Source organism: Ursus americanus, chromosome 15, assembly GCF_024610735.1.
Source record: "Ursus americanus isolate L20-20 chromosome 15, mUrsAme1.1.p, whole genome shotgun sequence".
Lineage (NCBI taxonomy): Eukaryota > Metazoa > Chordata > Mammalia > Carnivora > Ursidae > Ursus > Ursus americanus.
This window is the reverse complement of record NC_142141.1, coordinates 18,199,496-18,213,165: the sequence shown is the minus strand read 5'-3', so window position 1 is coordinate 18,213,165 and position 13,670 is coordinate 18,199,496. Positions and strand designations below refer to the sequence as shown.

Below are 13,670 nucleotides of genomic sequence, written 5' to 3'. Positions count from 1 at the left end.
AGTAATTCTATTCCTAGCACTGTAAAATCCCTAACATCATCTACACTGCTTTCCCTAACTCATTTCTTTTCCTACTGCATTTCACTCTGGAAAACATACCTTCCAGATCCCACTCAAATCTTAATGCTATATATCAGAAGCATTTGAGAAGCACTAAAAAATACTTATGCCCCAGCCCATCACAACATATTGAGTCACAACTGCCCAGCGTGGGATCTTGGCCTATACAAGTCTGACAAAGCTCCCTTGAGAATTCCCTCGAGAATCCCATAAGAAGGTCTGAGATCCACTGGATTAGAGACCAAGATCCTATCCAGCTCTAAAATTCTACGATTTTATGATTCTAGGATTCTTTGATAACTATCTGTATACCACATAAGTCACTCTATGTTGTTTGATTTACCTTCACATCTAATTGCTTCACATTTAGTTCCCAAACTAAAATGTGGGGCTGGAGTTTATAATATGATTTTTTCTCTTCCCTATGGTCCTAAGTACCTTGATGCAAATGTCCTGTATGTTCCTAAAGCATGTTAATTTGAGCCTTGGAGATTAAAATACTATATGCTGGTTCAAAAAGGCCTTGAGATTGAAAGAGATGCAAGCAGTTGAGTAATTTTCCAAAAACTCTAGCCTTCTAGACTTTATTTTTGTGGTTAAAAAAAAAAAAATCACAAAGCTTACACTGTAAATGTGAAATACTTATGGCAGAATGACATATATTTAGGCTATATTACAAACTGATATTTAAAATCTCTTAAGATACAAATATTTTATTGTTAAGTTATACAGTTTGGATGATTTTCCTTGTGCAACCGTACATGAATTGTCCCTATAACAGCCATATGTATTCAGGTTTTAATTATGACTATCTACCAGATCCAGTACAGCCGTTAGTAAGCTAACTGTATCTATAGCAGGGGAAATCTAAGACCACAAAGAACTAACAGAGCCATTTCCCCTCTTTAACTACAATTAGAGTTGAGTTTTAATTGAGGTTTTCATCAAAACTAAAAACATAGGTGCAATTATACACAGAAGATACTTGGCAAAACTTGACAGAGAACTTGTTCTTGCCACTAAGTACGACTAGCTTTATTTTTAGAGTTAACTACAACCTGCAGGATACATTAGAAAAATGTTTTCCCTAGCCTTTTGCTACTTCTCATGGAAAGACACAAGCTGGGTAAACACTAGGCGGGGGGAGACTGACAAAATACTAGCTTGTGGCCAGGTATCTAGTAGGTGGATTTCACTTCCATGGGTGAATGAAAAACAAATGAAGAAGGCAGTGCTACTGATCAGTAGTGACCACCAAGCAAATGATCCTCCCTTCACAGGCAACATCTCTATATAAAAATGAGACCATTTCCCCTATGTATCTAGTTGGTCCTCTTTTGTCATTTCTTACTTCTAAATACTCCTCTGTTTTCTTTAGTGAATCTCACTGTGTTTGGCAACCAGTGATGGTGTCTAGAAGGAAACAAATGCACTATACTCTGATTCGCCACCCTTCCCAAACGAACCCAAAGTGTCATTTCTACTTTCAAAGAAAGTGCATACGTGATCATACAGCAACTGGACAGGTTTCTTCCCCCAAAGAGATTTCTGATTATTAATGACTCTGAGTAACACAAGCCAGACGATCTATAATTAATATGATTGCCTAGGAATGCCCAACCCTATTAATGCAGTAATTCTAGAAGTAATCTATAAGAATAAAACTGTGTAGTGTGTGCAAACTCATGCCTTTCTCACCTTAAGTGAAGACTGAGGTGTATGAGTTGAAGCATTCTGATCTGGACTTGCTTTGTCCCCTGTATAATGTGCCGCTGCTCCAAGATCAATGGTTTTGGAAGGATTCGCTGTGCGCTTGTGTCTGGTTGTGGTGGTCTCTGTGGCCTGTGTGATATGGATATGCTTTGTCGTCACAGTCTCCTCTTCATCTTTGAATTCACCTTTGGGAGATCTGCCTCTTCTTGCTTTCTTTTCCTCATCACTGTCGCTAAAAGATATTAAAAATGAAGCAAAATAATAAGAGTAGGGATTATTTTTAAATGGAGCCCTCAGTGATTTGAGCTAAAGAATTTCAAATGCAGTAACTCCAAAATTCCATACTCTATTTGACAGGGATCAACAGAATGTTATCTAAGCTATCTGAATAATGATATGTATGTGATGGGGAGGGGAAATGGGAACCCGCTCAATTCCCTAGGTAAGTCTAAAACACCGCTACAAAAACATATTTACATAAATGTGTACAAACAAAAAAAGTCTGAAGTAATTCAAGTGTTTATGTATTACAGATCTGAAGTTTAATTAAAAAATAAAATGGCAGTATTGTATCAGAATCAACTGATGAGATCCTGTGAACTCGAACATCTGCATTTGATGACCATTTTCTTGAAATGGATTGTGTGCAAACTATAGTCCTATTTAACAATTCTGTCACTGACTCATATACTCATACAAATACATAATAAAATATTAAATTTCGGTGGACAAATTTTCAACACTATCCTAACTAAATTCAAATGATTAAACGCTCCCCTGTAAATGCAAAACAATAGGAATATTGCACTTTACAACAACAGTGTGCTATTTTACTATAGTATAAGGAGATCAACTTTTACCTTACTATGAAAATTGCTTTACAGGAAACAAGTATATTTAAAATGTTTCAAAATAATTCCTTTTTAGGCATACTCAAAACAATTTTTCCCTTTTTTAATAGGGCAAAAGAAGTATAATAATATATAGTATAGTATAATAATTTAAAAAACCAGGTTTTTCATATGCCACAAATTTAAAACGTCAGCACTAATTTGTTCTTCAGTAATAAAGCATGGAGGTTTTTCTCCTGGTGCAAGCAGGACAAAGAAAAATTACCTGAAATATGTTCCATTACCTATATTACTTAATTTGAGTAGTTTAATTTATAAATATTCTGAAATAAAACACTTAAAATTCTCCTTAAAACCATACTAATTTACCCCAGACAAATCTAAAGCAATTTCTACTTAAATATAAATCAATTTGGAACCTCTATAAATTAAGGATCAAGAAAAGCTTTTCACATAGAGCAAAGGGTTAAATGTAATTTTATCTACAAACATTTTAGGGAATCTACAGGTTCCGATTAAGTGTTCAAAAGCCCTATCTCCTACCAATTTCTCAGCAACAGATGACCTGAAGATTCCCCCCATCAGCCCTATAAGTAAAACTAAAATTTCTTACCTTTCTGATGTCCAATTTTATTTCAGTGCAAGATAATTTCTTTATATGTTGAGAATATAAAACTAACTAGCACACAATGAAATGGAAGCTTCATATCTGATCAATGTTCAAGAATTCCTGACTCTAATAATGGACTAATAATAAGTCTGACATTTTGGTAACATGCCAGAGGTCACATGCAACTTTGTCTAAAAGTCTACTCTTTTTTTCACAAATACTCAAAGAGGTAAAGTCGTGCCTGGTGTGCTCTTCAGATACTATGATGAATAATACACACTCTATTTTTACTCTTTTAAACCTGAATATATAAACAATTTGGGAACTCTAGCAGAACCTGTCATAGAGGTAGTATTTGAAAAAAAAAAAATTGAGGGAGAAAACAGGAAAAAAAAAAAGGCAAAGCAAGGAAAGAAAAATTAAGGGTGGCAGGGCAAAGCGACAAACAAGAATGTACATAGATCTCTAATCAGCCTACCTACCTAAGCTCCACATCTCTTCAGGAGATGGCAACAGATTATGTGACCACTATGTTTTCTTTCTTTTTTTTTTTTTTTAAAGATTTTATTTATTTATTTGACAGAGATAGAGACAGCCAGCGAGAGAGGGAACACAAGCAGGGGGAGTGGGAGAGGAAGAAGCAGGCTCACAGCAGAGGAACCTGATATGGGGCTCGATCCCATAACGCCAGGATCACGCCCTGAGCCGAAGGCAGACGCTTAACCGCTGTGCCACCCAGGCGCCCCATATGTTTTCTAAACCAAACTAAAAACGTAAACACACAGGCCATGAGAACAGTAATGAGAGAAAAAATAGAATATTCACAGAATATTTGAGTAGGCACAGTTTCCCAAGTTTAGTGCTTATTGTAACGTACGTACTCTTCAGTATCAAAGAGCTAAAAATGTAGTGGTAAAACAGATATATTTAAAGTATGAAAAGTAAATTTTGGCTCTTCAAAGATTATATTCTAGAAAGAGTCTTGAAAAAGACAAGCATTTTAGAAATTTAATAAATACAGAAACATACCAAAGACACTAAAGTACTTTAAAATTGTTTCAAAATTATATTTTTATTTTTACTTCTTTTTAGTGACCCCTAAATCCAAACTATTAAGATTTTTTTTTTTTTTTAGGAAAAAAAAAAAAGAGAGAGAGATGGTACTTATTACAAGAACTCACTTGAAGGAACAGCTCCATCACTGTTACCTTAGGAAAGTTCCACACAGCCTGAGTAGGCATCAGGTTTTACTTCTAAAAAATAAGGGTAAAATCCTTGATCTAGCCTATCTAATAGAAATACTCTGAGGCACAAATGACAAAGAACTTGTAAAACTTGCCTTGCAAATGAAGGGCTACGAATATATACATTGTCCTTTTAACTTTTATATAGCTTATAGCTATATTGGTAGGTAAGAACAAAAAGTGAATGCTGAAAAGTTAAAGTATTGTTCTACGTATAACAAAATACAAATGCCCTAACATCAGAAAATATAGTTTATGAAAATACAGATCTACACTCGAAAATATTTTAGATTAAAAATTCATTTGGGTTTTTTTTTCCTGTAACACTGCCATGAAATCATAATAAAATGTCACAGAAAGAGTTACATTTCAAACCCTTTAACTTTTGTTTAAACTTAATTTTGTTATTAATAAACTTCATTATCCCTTAGCAATAACTTAGATGGCTGGGTGATCTGATGCCCAAATACAAAATGAGCTACGAAAGTTCTTACTGGGAAATTTTTTTTTCAATAAATAGCCTGAATAAAAACATAGAAAATGTGATCAACTTTAGAAATAAATGGACACAGACAACACGGAAAGTGTATCAATACTTTGTATTGATACAAAGTAACGTTTGACCGAGCATCTTAAAAACAGCTGCAGAATGCTCACATCAGCAACAAATGCACTAAAACTGGAACAATATAGAGATGAGCATGGCCCCTGTGCAGGGATGACATGCAAATTCATGAATCATTCCACATTTTTACACAGGGCATTTTTAGAGCAGTGCAACTATCCTGTATGGTTCTATAATGGTGGATATTAGGCATTTCTCAATTGCACAACATAGTGAACCCTAATGCAAACAACAGATTTTAGTTAAGAACAGTATATCAATATTGGCTTTCAATTGTTAATAAATGTACCACACTAACACAAGATGTTAGTAACAGGAGAAACTGTGTGTGTGTGTGCGTGTGCGCGTGTGTGTGCACGCACGTGCGTGCACGTGACCATGTGCAAGATGGGGGGTTAACATGGCAACTCTGTTACTTTATGTACAATTTTTCTGTGAACCTAAAACTGCTCTAAAAAAGAAAATATTGGGGCACCTGGGTGGCACAGCGGTTAGGCGTCTGCCTTCGGCTCAGGGCGTGATCCCGGCATTATGGGATCGAGCCCCACATCAGGCTCCTCCGCTATGAGCCTGCTTCTTCCTCTCCCACTCCCCCTGCTTGTGTTCCCTCTCTCGCTGGCTGTCTCTATCTCTGTCAAATAAATAAATAAAATCTTAAAAAAAAAAAAAAAGAAAAGAAAATCTAATAAGAAAAAAGAAAAGCTAAACTTCAGATAAACAAAAACCCAGCTGCAAAAATTTAGCACCCTTTTCAAGAGACCCAGGAAACAAAGTGTTAATACCTGCATCTTTCTGGAGAGTCTTCTCTATCTTTCCTCCGGAACTTGCTGATGGTGTCATCAATTGTGCTTCCAATTTTATCACTCAGTTCACCTAATTTATCACTGAATGGAAAAGCACTCTTGTTTTTATCCCACTCTTCATCCCATTTTGATTTGGGTTCAGGATCATATCTTTCACCTATATAAAGCATTAAAAAGAAAAGCAACTCTAAGGACATTAAATTCAAAAGGTGTCTACAGTCCTTATTTCTGAAGCTTTTCCTCATAATAAAATAGTTTTCAAAGGAAAACAGAAAGCTCCCACAGTGCTGAATCAACACAATTACAGCAAGGCACAGCATGTAGTGCCAGTCATTAAGTGGCAGGAATGCAGATTCAAAAGCTTTTGTTTATGAAAACTTACACAACCTTAATGCACAGCACAGCATATCAGGAAGTTCTTAAAAGAGTAAAGGAAAACACAAAAACCAACACAGGCTATATAAGCCAAAGAGAAATGGAAATTTTTTTTACAAAAGTCACATAATGCATTATATTTCACTCCTGTCTCTTAATGGTTCTTCAATTATTAGAAAAATATTGGACAGCAATAGTCTCTTAAAAAACAGCAACTATAGGAGACAGTACTCTGAATGCTACACGTCCTGAAATGCTGTAAATATGCTGAAAATTACGGTCATACTTTAAGTGTCAAACTAGAAAAATAACTCAATGGATTTCATGGCATGGGAAAGCATCTTTTAATTATTATAAAAAGAGAAGAATATTCTAACCACCCAAAACTACACAGACCACAATCATGAAATATGCTCAAGCAGTTCAGAACAGTGATGATCTATTCAAACACCAAGTCTAAACATATGCCGGGATGGCAAAACCTAGGGAGACTCTGTTGGAATTTGAGAATGAAAAGAATAGATCATGGCAGTAAACAAAAACCCCAAAATGTCAAAATTTGTTTTAGACCTTGACCTTGGCAGCCTAACGGAGAGAGAAGGATTCTAAACACTAAACAAAACCGCTCCACTTCCACACCCAAAGTCAACCAAAAAGGCAAGAGTAGAAGGTACAGAGAAATCAGATGAGGTTAAAAAGAAGAAAACAATGAAAACTAAGGCAGGCGGGAGAGAAGAGGGAAAGTGCAATGAGAAATAACAAAATAATCAAAAGGTGGCTAAGCCTTTGTGTTGAACTTTTGTGAATGAGTTCTGGTGGCAAAAAAGCCCTTTGGAGACTAAATAAAACCATTTTGCAGATCTGCCTGCTAAAACTGCAAAGCCAAATTTTTTCTAAGAGGATTTTAAAATATGTCCACTAGATCTGAAAGTGACCACCAACTCAAAGAGAATATCACAAAATTTTAACCAGGTGGTTTTACAAAAATGAATGGTTTTCCAATAAGGTGAACGTACATTTCAATGAAAATGTGATAAGCTAGACTTTGAAAAGACAAATTTATAGGAAAAATGAAAGCAGATGAAAACAAAACTGATTAGTGTGATGGATATCCTACTAAATGGGTGTCAAAGATACTGGATTACTGGCAAGACACCATCTAAGGTCAAAATGAACAGACATAAAATAGCTAAACTTGATTAGTTAAGTCTTTGAACAATATATGCAACATCACAAATAATTTTAAAAGAATGTGATGCAAATACATAAAATGTTCAACTCTCTACTGCAGATGTTGTAATTAGTTCACTGTGACTGGGTCTGAGAACTTAATTTCATAAGTTTATCTAATTACATTATTGTGCTGGTTAAAAGAGGGTTACAAGCAAGTAGAACGAGGAAATGAATTGCAAATAGCAATTTCTCCTCAAAAACACACTAAATTGCACTAACTACTTTGAAAAAGCTAAAGAATAAAATACTACTTAGGCAAATAATCCAAAAACTTGTTACTCCCCTAAACAAATAAAAACTCCAAAACATATTTACATGATTTAAGAGAAATATTTTTGCCCAATTCAAGAATTGACTTTTTGTGATGCTTAGTCATAAAAGAATTTTCCTGTTAAAAACATCCTTTAGCAATTAAGTATAGTATTTTTTCTTTGAGAGCAAGGAAGCAAAGAAGCAAAGGAGTGAAGATATTATTTTGTAGATGATCACAAGATAAGAAATAGAAAATTTTTACACGGTTCCAATGCAGGAGTTCTGAGATCCCAGTGTAATCCAAATATTAAAAAACTAAGATATGGGTTGGGGGGAGCTGGGAAATCCCAATCTGTGGCTAAGTATACATAGCACTAGCCTGTCTGTGTATACACAAAATGACCAGGGGATGGTCAGAGCTTACAGAAGACAGAATGAGGCCAAAGGGACATGCTGTAACAGAAAGTTCTTATTTTCTGTGCCTCTTCCTAGTACCTAGTGATCTATTTTGGGGAAACTATATTATTACATTAAAAATAAACATGAGCGATCAGTGTTCTAGCTGCTCTTAAATGTGTTAGGAACAAGAAAGTGATAGGCCTAGGTGAAAAATTGATGGCATTGTTAGTCACCTTTTTCTATGTCAAATTAAAGTATTGCTTAATTAAGGGAAGAGACTGAGGCAAAACTAACTTATAAGGAAACTTACCTATTTTTGGCCCAAAACAGAGCTAATTTGTTTCAAATTAGGAAGATGAAGCTCTTCAAACTTTTTATTTTTATGCTCCAAACAGTGAAGTAGAGAAATCCTTTTTTCTTTTTAAAAATGGTAATTCCAAGAGGGAAGAGTTTTATTCTGTGTGTCAGTTTAAAGTTCATAGTCATTTAACGACTAATGGTTAAAATCATATTCTTGAACCCGCAAAAGTAAAAAATAGAAAAGAAGATTCCTAATATCCACGTAATAGAAGCCAAAATGAGTACTTTGTATACTTTAATATTCTATTTTGGGGGGAGAAGGGGGAATTTTGGTCTTTCGTATCTCAGTGATTCTTAAAATATACCCAGGAAGCTAAACGAATGCTTAGGTGCCAGTTTGTCTTTGATACTCACTGTATCTGAATCCTCCAACACTGTCTGAGGAAACCCCAACATATTTGTCTTTGTTCTTCTTTGCTTTCTTTCGCTCTTCACGAAGCCTGTCGTCATCCTGGGCAAATTCAACCAATTCTTTCACCTTCTGGCGAATATTTATACCTTGATCCTTGCCATGCTCATCTGTGAGGATGGTAAGGGAGAAACAAAACCTTAAGAATTCAATTAATAAGTATCAAACCCTTTAACACAAAAAACAGACACGAAAATTCAACATAAAAAAACCAACTTCAATATTTAAAATTAACAAGAAGAAGCAAATAGTGCTATTGAATTTTGCCATTTTCTCATTGGCAAATTCTAAGTCTTGAGATGCAATTCTGGCTTCTAAGAGCATGTTAAGATGAATTAACAAGGACTACAGATATTGGTGGTATGCAAGATCAATGAAAGATTACTAATGATGACCATATGAAAAAGACTTATATCTATAAATGTTTTCTTTTCCTACAGTATTTTAACAACAACAACAAAAGATCCACTTTAACATTTTAATGACTAAAATATACTCAAATGCTTTGGTTTCCCCAATATAAGTTTGGAAATACTAATTACCAGAATTTAGTGCAGCTAAAAAACTGAATTTTTAAAGTGCTTTCAATTGGGGTACACTACAAAATGAAATGTGGTTTATTCTGTATCCTTGTTCACATTCAAAACACACTCTGGCCTTGCTGCCTTTCCACAGTAAATATTATTTGGTGGGAGGAAAAAAAAAAACCCCAGCTTCAAACAGATGTGTGTGTTTTGGAGCTCTAACCTTTTCTTCCCATATGATTAAAGCTATTCCTTTATGGACACCACAGGGGACCAGTCTCCAGTGCATATTTTAATATAAACCCGAACACTCATGTTGTGTTGGTTCTGTTGTTATTAGCCAGTCTTTTCTGCAAGTTCTTGTCTTCACTAATTAATACTCTAGGGCCCCACGTCTTGGATTCTGCACTCGTCACACAACCAGCAATAGTCACATTCTAATTAGAGCGGAGAAGCTTCTAAGCTGGTTCAGGTGACTGACAACTCCAACTACTGTTTTAATTTGCTTATAAGGTTTTTCTATTGCTCACCTACAAAGTGGTAATTTTCCAGGGATCGCAAATCATAAATGTGTTCTCTGGCACTTGTAACAACACGCTCTGATCCATTCCTTATGAGGTAAGCTAGAAGCAGCAATGACTGTAAAAATACAAAGCACCAAATGATTTAACAAAATAAATTCCGGTAGAGCTTTGGTAAATGGTTAAAAAAATAATTCCAACATTAGCAAATAAATTAATCTTTGTGGGGGGAAGGGAGAGCCAGAGAGAGTTTCTTTACCTGACACTGGACTTTAAATACATGGTTTAAAACTTATATTATCAATTTGAAATTCCTCTTGTAACCACAGTAAATAATTACAAGCTGTCTACTGGACACCATGTGTCAAAAGATTTAAAAAAATGCTCTGTGATGTTAAGAAATATCTGAATGTATGATACAAATGAACACTAAGCTTTTAGAAAGTGGCTCAATTTTTACATTTCATACGGGCAGTACAGAACTGTGAACTATTTGAAATATCAGCTTAACAAGAATAATTCACCAAATTATTTGGTAACTATATGATCCCACAGAATTTTCCACGGATCAAATTAAATTTGGAAGTTAACGATGTGACTTTTGTTTCAAAAACTGGTCGCCAACAAATAAAAGAAAAAAACATTTTATGGGGTTTCTTTTTGGGGTGATGAAAATACTCTGATATTAGGTAGTAGTGACTGCTGCACAACTTTGTGGATACACTAAAAACCACTGAATTATGCATTCTGAACTTAACTTTGCTTGGAACAAACCTCACATATAGAAATATCAACTATTTCATCACAAATATACAAACTGAGGGAATGACACTGAATGTTTTCAGAAACGAATAACATGAAAAACATGGAACTAAATAAAGCACTGCTCTTCAATCCTGAAAGCCAAAATATTGCTTTTAAAGTTTCAAATATAAATACTACATACCATTTTGAAAGCACAGAAAAACTTAATTCTGAGTATTAAGAAAATATTGTGGGTATGGAAAACAGATGACGATCTTTAGAATTCCACATTATATGATGAAATCAGAACTAAATGAAAGGAATCCGATAAAAAGTACGTATTTGGAAATTTATAATGTTAGAATTTTAATATGTTTTAGAATTTCCAATTATATTTTAAACTAACATATTTCTGGTGCACAACACTGCGTTATTATTATAAATTAGGGGCGCCTGGGAGACTCAGTCGTTGTGTCTGCCTTCAGCTCAGGTCATGATCCCAGGGTCCTGGGATCGAGCCCCACGTTGGGCTCCCTGCTCGGCGGGAAGCCTGCTTCTCCCTCTCCCACTCCCCTTGCTTCTGTTTCCTCTCTCGCTGTGTCTCTCTCTGTCAAATAAATAATATCTTTAAAAAAAAAAAACTATTATAAATTAGGCAAATTTTTATGCAGAGATGAGAAACCATATTAGACTGTGGTTTTCATCTTAATTGCTCATCCACTAAATATACATCCACTGTAGATTCATTACTTTGATACGCACAAATATATTTCCAGAAGGAAAAATTTTAATAAAATGAAAATATTTATAGGTATTAATTTTTATACATTCAGAATGGTTGTTTATGGTGACTAGAAAACAACACCCGTAGCAAATCTACTTCTTTTACCTGTTTAAGAATATTCTATTTGAGGACTTAGTGTCCTTCATGATCTCTTATGTATGTATACCTTAAAATTTCAAGCATTTGTTTTCAGCATGTCAAATAATAAAAACAAACTGATGTCCATACCTTGTAAACTCTTCTCCAATTTTTTTTGTTGTCTTTTAACATTCGTGACCAAAGCATGTTCATAAGCTCTGGAAATTGTTCATACATAAATGTAGCCCTGAAAAAAAAATAATCTTTCTCAACACTTTGTAATATATTAATTTTGACAGTAGATGGCAGGCTTGTTCCAAGTTACTGTGTTTTCCCAAAGAGCTTAAAAAATTTAATAAGCTTAATTCAAAAAATTTAGATATACTTCCATAAAAATATTTTTCTCACAGTCTGTATAATATGTAGCACACATGTAAACTCCACTAATTAATATCATCTTTTATAAGCCCTTTACTTACCAGGATAGTGGTCAAGATGTTCATCAAAAAAAATTTTCCTAACTTTATTTCAAGTTATTTTATACACATTTGTCAAAATTTTATGAAAAGCTACAGTAAGTCTTTAAACTTCATTTAAAAATTTTTACTTTTTTGAGCTCATTTTTAAGGGGAAATGGACTCTGCATAAAACTTCCTCCTTTAATATCGGAATGATTATGCAAAATTTATATCTGGCAGCTAAACTGTTTAAAACTGAAAGCAAATTTCATATTTCTATGTAAAGATAGTTGGATTCTTTCTGCACTGCTGAGTCAAATTATCACTTACTTGGCAATCTCTCCCATGAGTTGCCCAGAAGGTCCCCAAGGATCATCATTCGTTGCTTCTCGAACCTTAGACTCGATCTCTGAATAATTCATAACCACATTGGTGCTGCAGAGAAAAAAAAATGCACGCACATACACACAAAGATTAGCATCAAAACTGAGAAACACATGAAAACTTAATAATGACACTACTGGGTGTCTTAATGAGATACCTCTACAGGGTGGGAAAGAAAACATCTTTTGTGCATAAGCTACTTCGAGGACGCTATACAACACATTTAAGTTATATTTAAGAAAATTTTACTATTCCATTAGCCTTCCAGAATACAAATGAGAGATTACATTAGAGCTGGAATAAGTCCAGTAAAAAATGGCTTTGGGTCAAATTAAAAAGGAAATTGAACATGCTAGGGTCTATTATAAAACTAAGTTGTCCATTTTCTGACCAGATCTGGTTTACATGCATTCTTGTTTCTTTACAGAATTTCTGTAAATTAGCAAAATTATATAAGAGCAGAACATTATTTATATTGCATTAAGAAAAAAAGCAATGACAAACCAAAGATAACACTAAAAATATGAACATTTAACTGTAATCCCTTGGTCTTTTTTCACTTGTATGTTTTCTATGTCACTGGTCACCACAAGCCTCACTTTTGATGGCTACATAATATTCCATCAGGAAACTGTATTACAACATATTCAATTTTCACTTAAGACTTTCAACAGTGGTCAAGATCATGGGTTCCAGGAGTCAGAACTGACTCCAATTACTCTGTGACTTTTGGCAAAATTATCCTAATTGTCTTAATTTCAGTTTCCGCCAGTGCAAAATGGGAGTAAGAAAGGAGAACACTACCTTTCAAAGGCTAGCACCTCAAATTGTATCTATTAGCACAGTGTCTGACACCCAGAAATTGCTCAATACAGGTTAGCTGCTATTATTATTATAGATAATAATTACCTATTAGGAGGATTTCAAAATATTAAGTAATATTTGTATGAGAAAGAATTAACTTTAAAGAGTACCTTAAAATTAAGATACAAGATGGCAAAATACTTGGCTATTAAAACAGAATTTCCATACTCAAATGGATTTAAAAATTCAGATATTCTGAGGAATAAAGAGATACTGTGAAAATGTGACTTGTAGTAGTATCCATTTGACATCTAAAGCTCCAATTATTACTGAGCACTTGTTCTAATAGATGCCTATGGATATGGTAATTCAAATCTTCCACTTAAAATTAAGCCTCAGAAACAGAAAAATCGGAATTTGATAACTATTACTTCCATAT

The 13,670-nt window shown here is 34.3% G+C and overlaps 1 protein-coding gene and 1 non-coding gene across 3 annotated transcripts in view; one reads left to right on the top strand and one right to left on the bottom strand.

Annotated features, from left to right (window-relative positions):
* CLINT1 (clathrin interactor 1) overlaps nucleotides 1-13,670 on the bottom strand; it is a 58,854-nt gene that overhangs the window by 16,148 nt on the left and 29,036 nt on the right. For both annotated transcript variants that reach the window (XM_045792003.2, XM_045792004.2), the window contains exons 2-7: nucleotides 12,374-12,478; nucleotides 11,736-11,832; nucleotides 9,989-10,097; nucleotides 8,880-9,044; nucleotides 5,886-6,063; nucleotides 1,759-2,005 (exon numbers count right to left, since the gene is read on the bottom strand). In XM_045792003.2, the coding sequence (XP_045647959.1) occupies nucleotides 1,759-2,005; nucleotides 5,886-6,063; nucleotides 8,880-9,044; nucleotides 9,989-10,097; nucleotides 11,736-11,832; nucleotides 12,374-12,478 (901 nt within the window). The remainder of the gene's footprint in view (nucleotides 1-1,758; nucleotides 2,006-5,885; nucleotides 6,064-8,879; nucleotides 9,045-9,988; nucleotides 10,098-11,735; nucleotides 11,833-12,373; nucleotides 12,479-13,670) is intronic.
* On the top strand, nucleotides 5,128-5,231 carry LOC123788648 (U6 spliceosomal RNA). Its single transcript, XR_006778562.1, has one exon. It is a non-coding gene; the product is annotated as a U6 spliceosomal RNA (small nuclear RNA).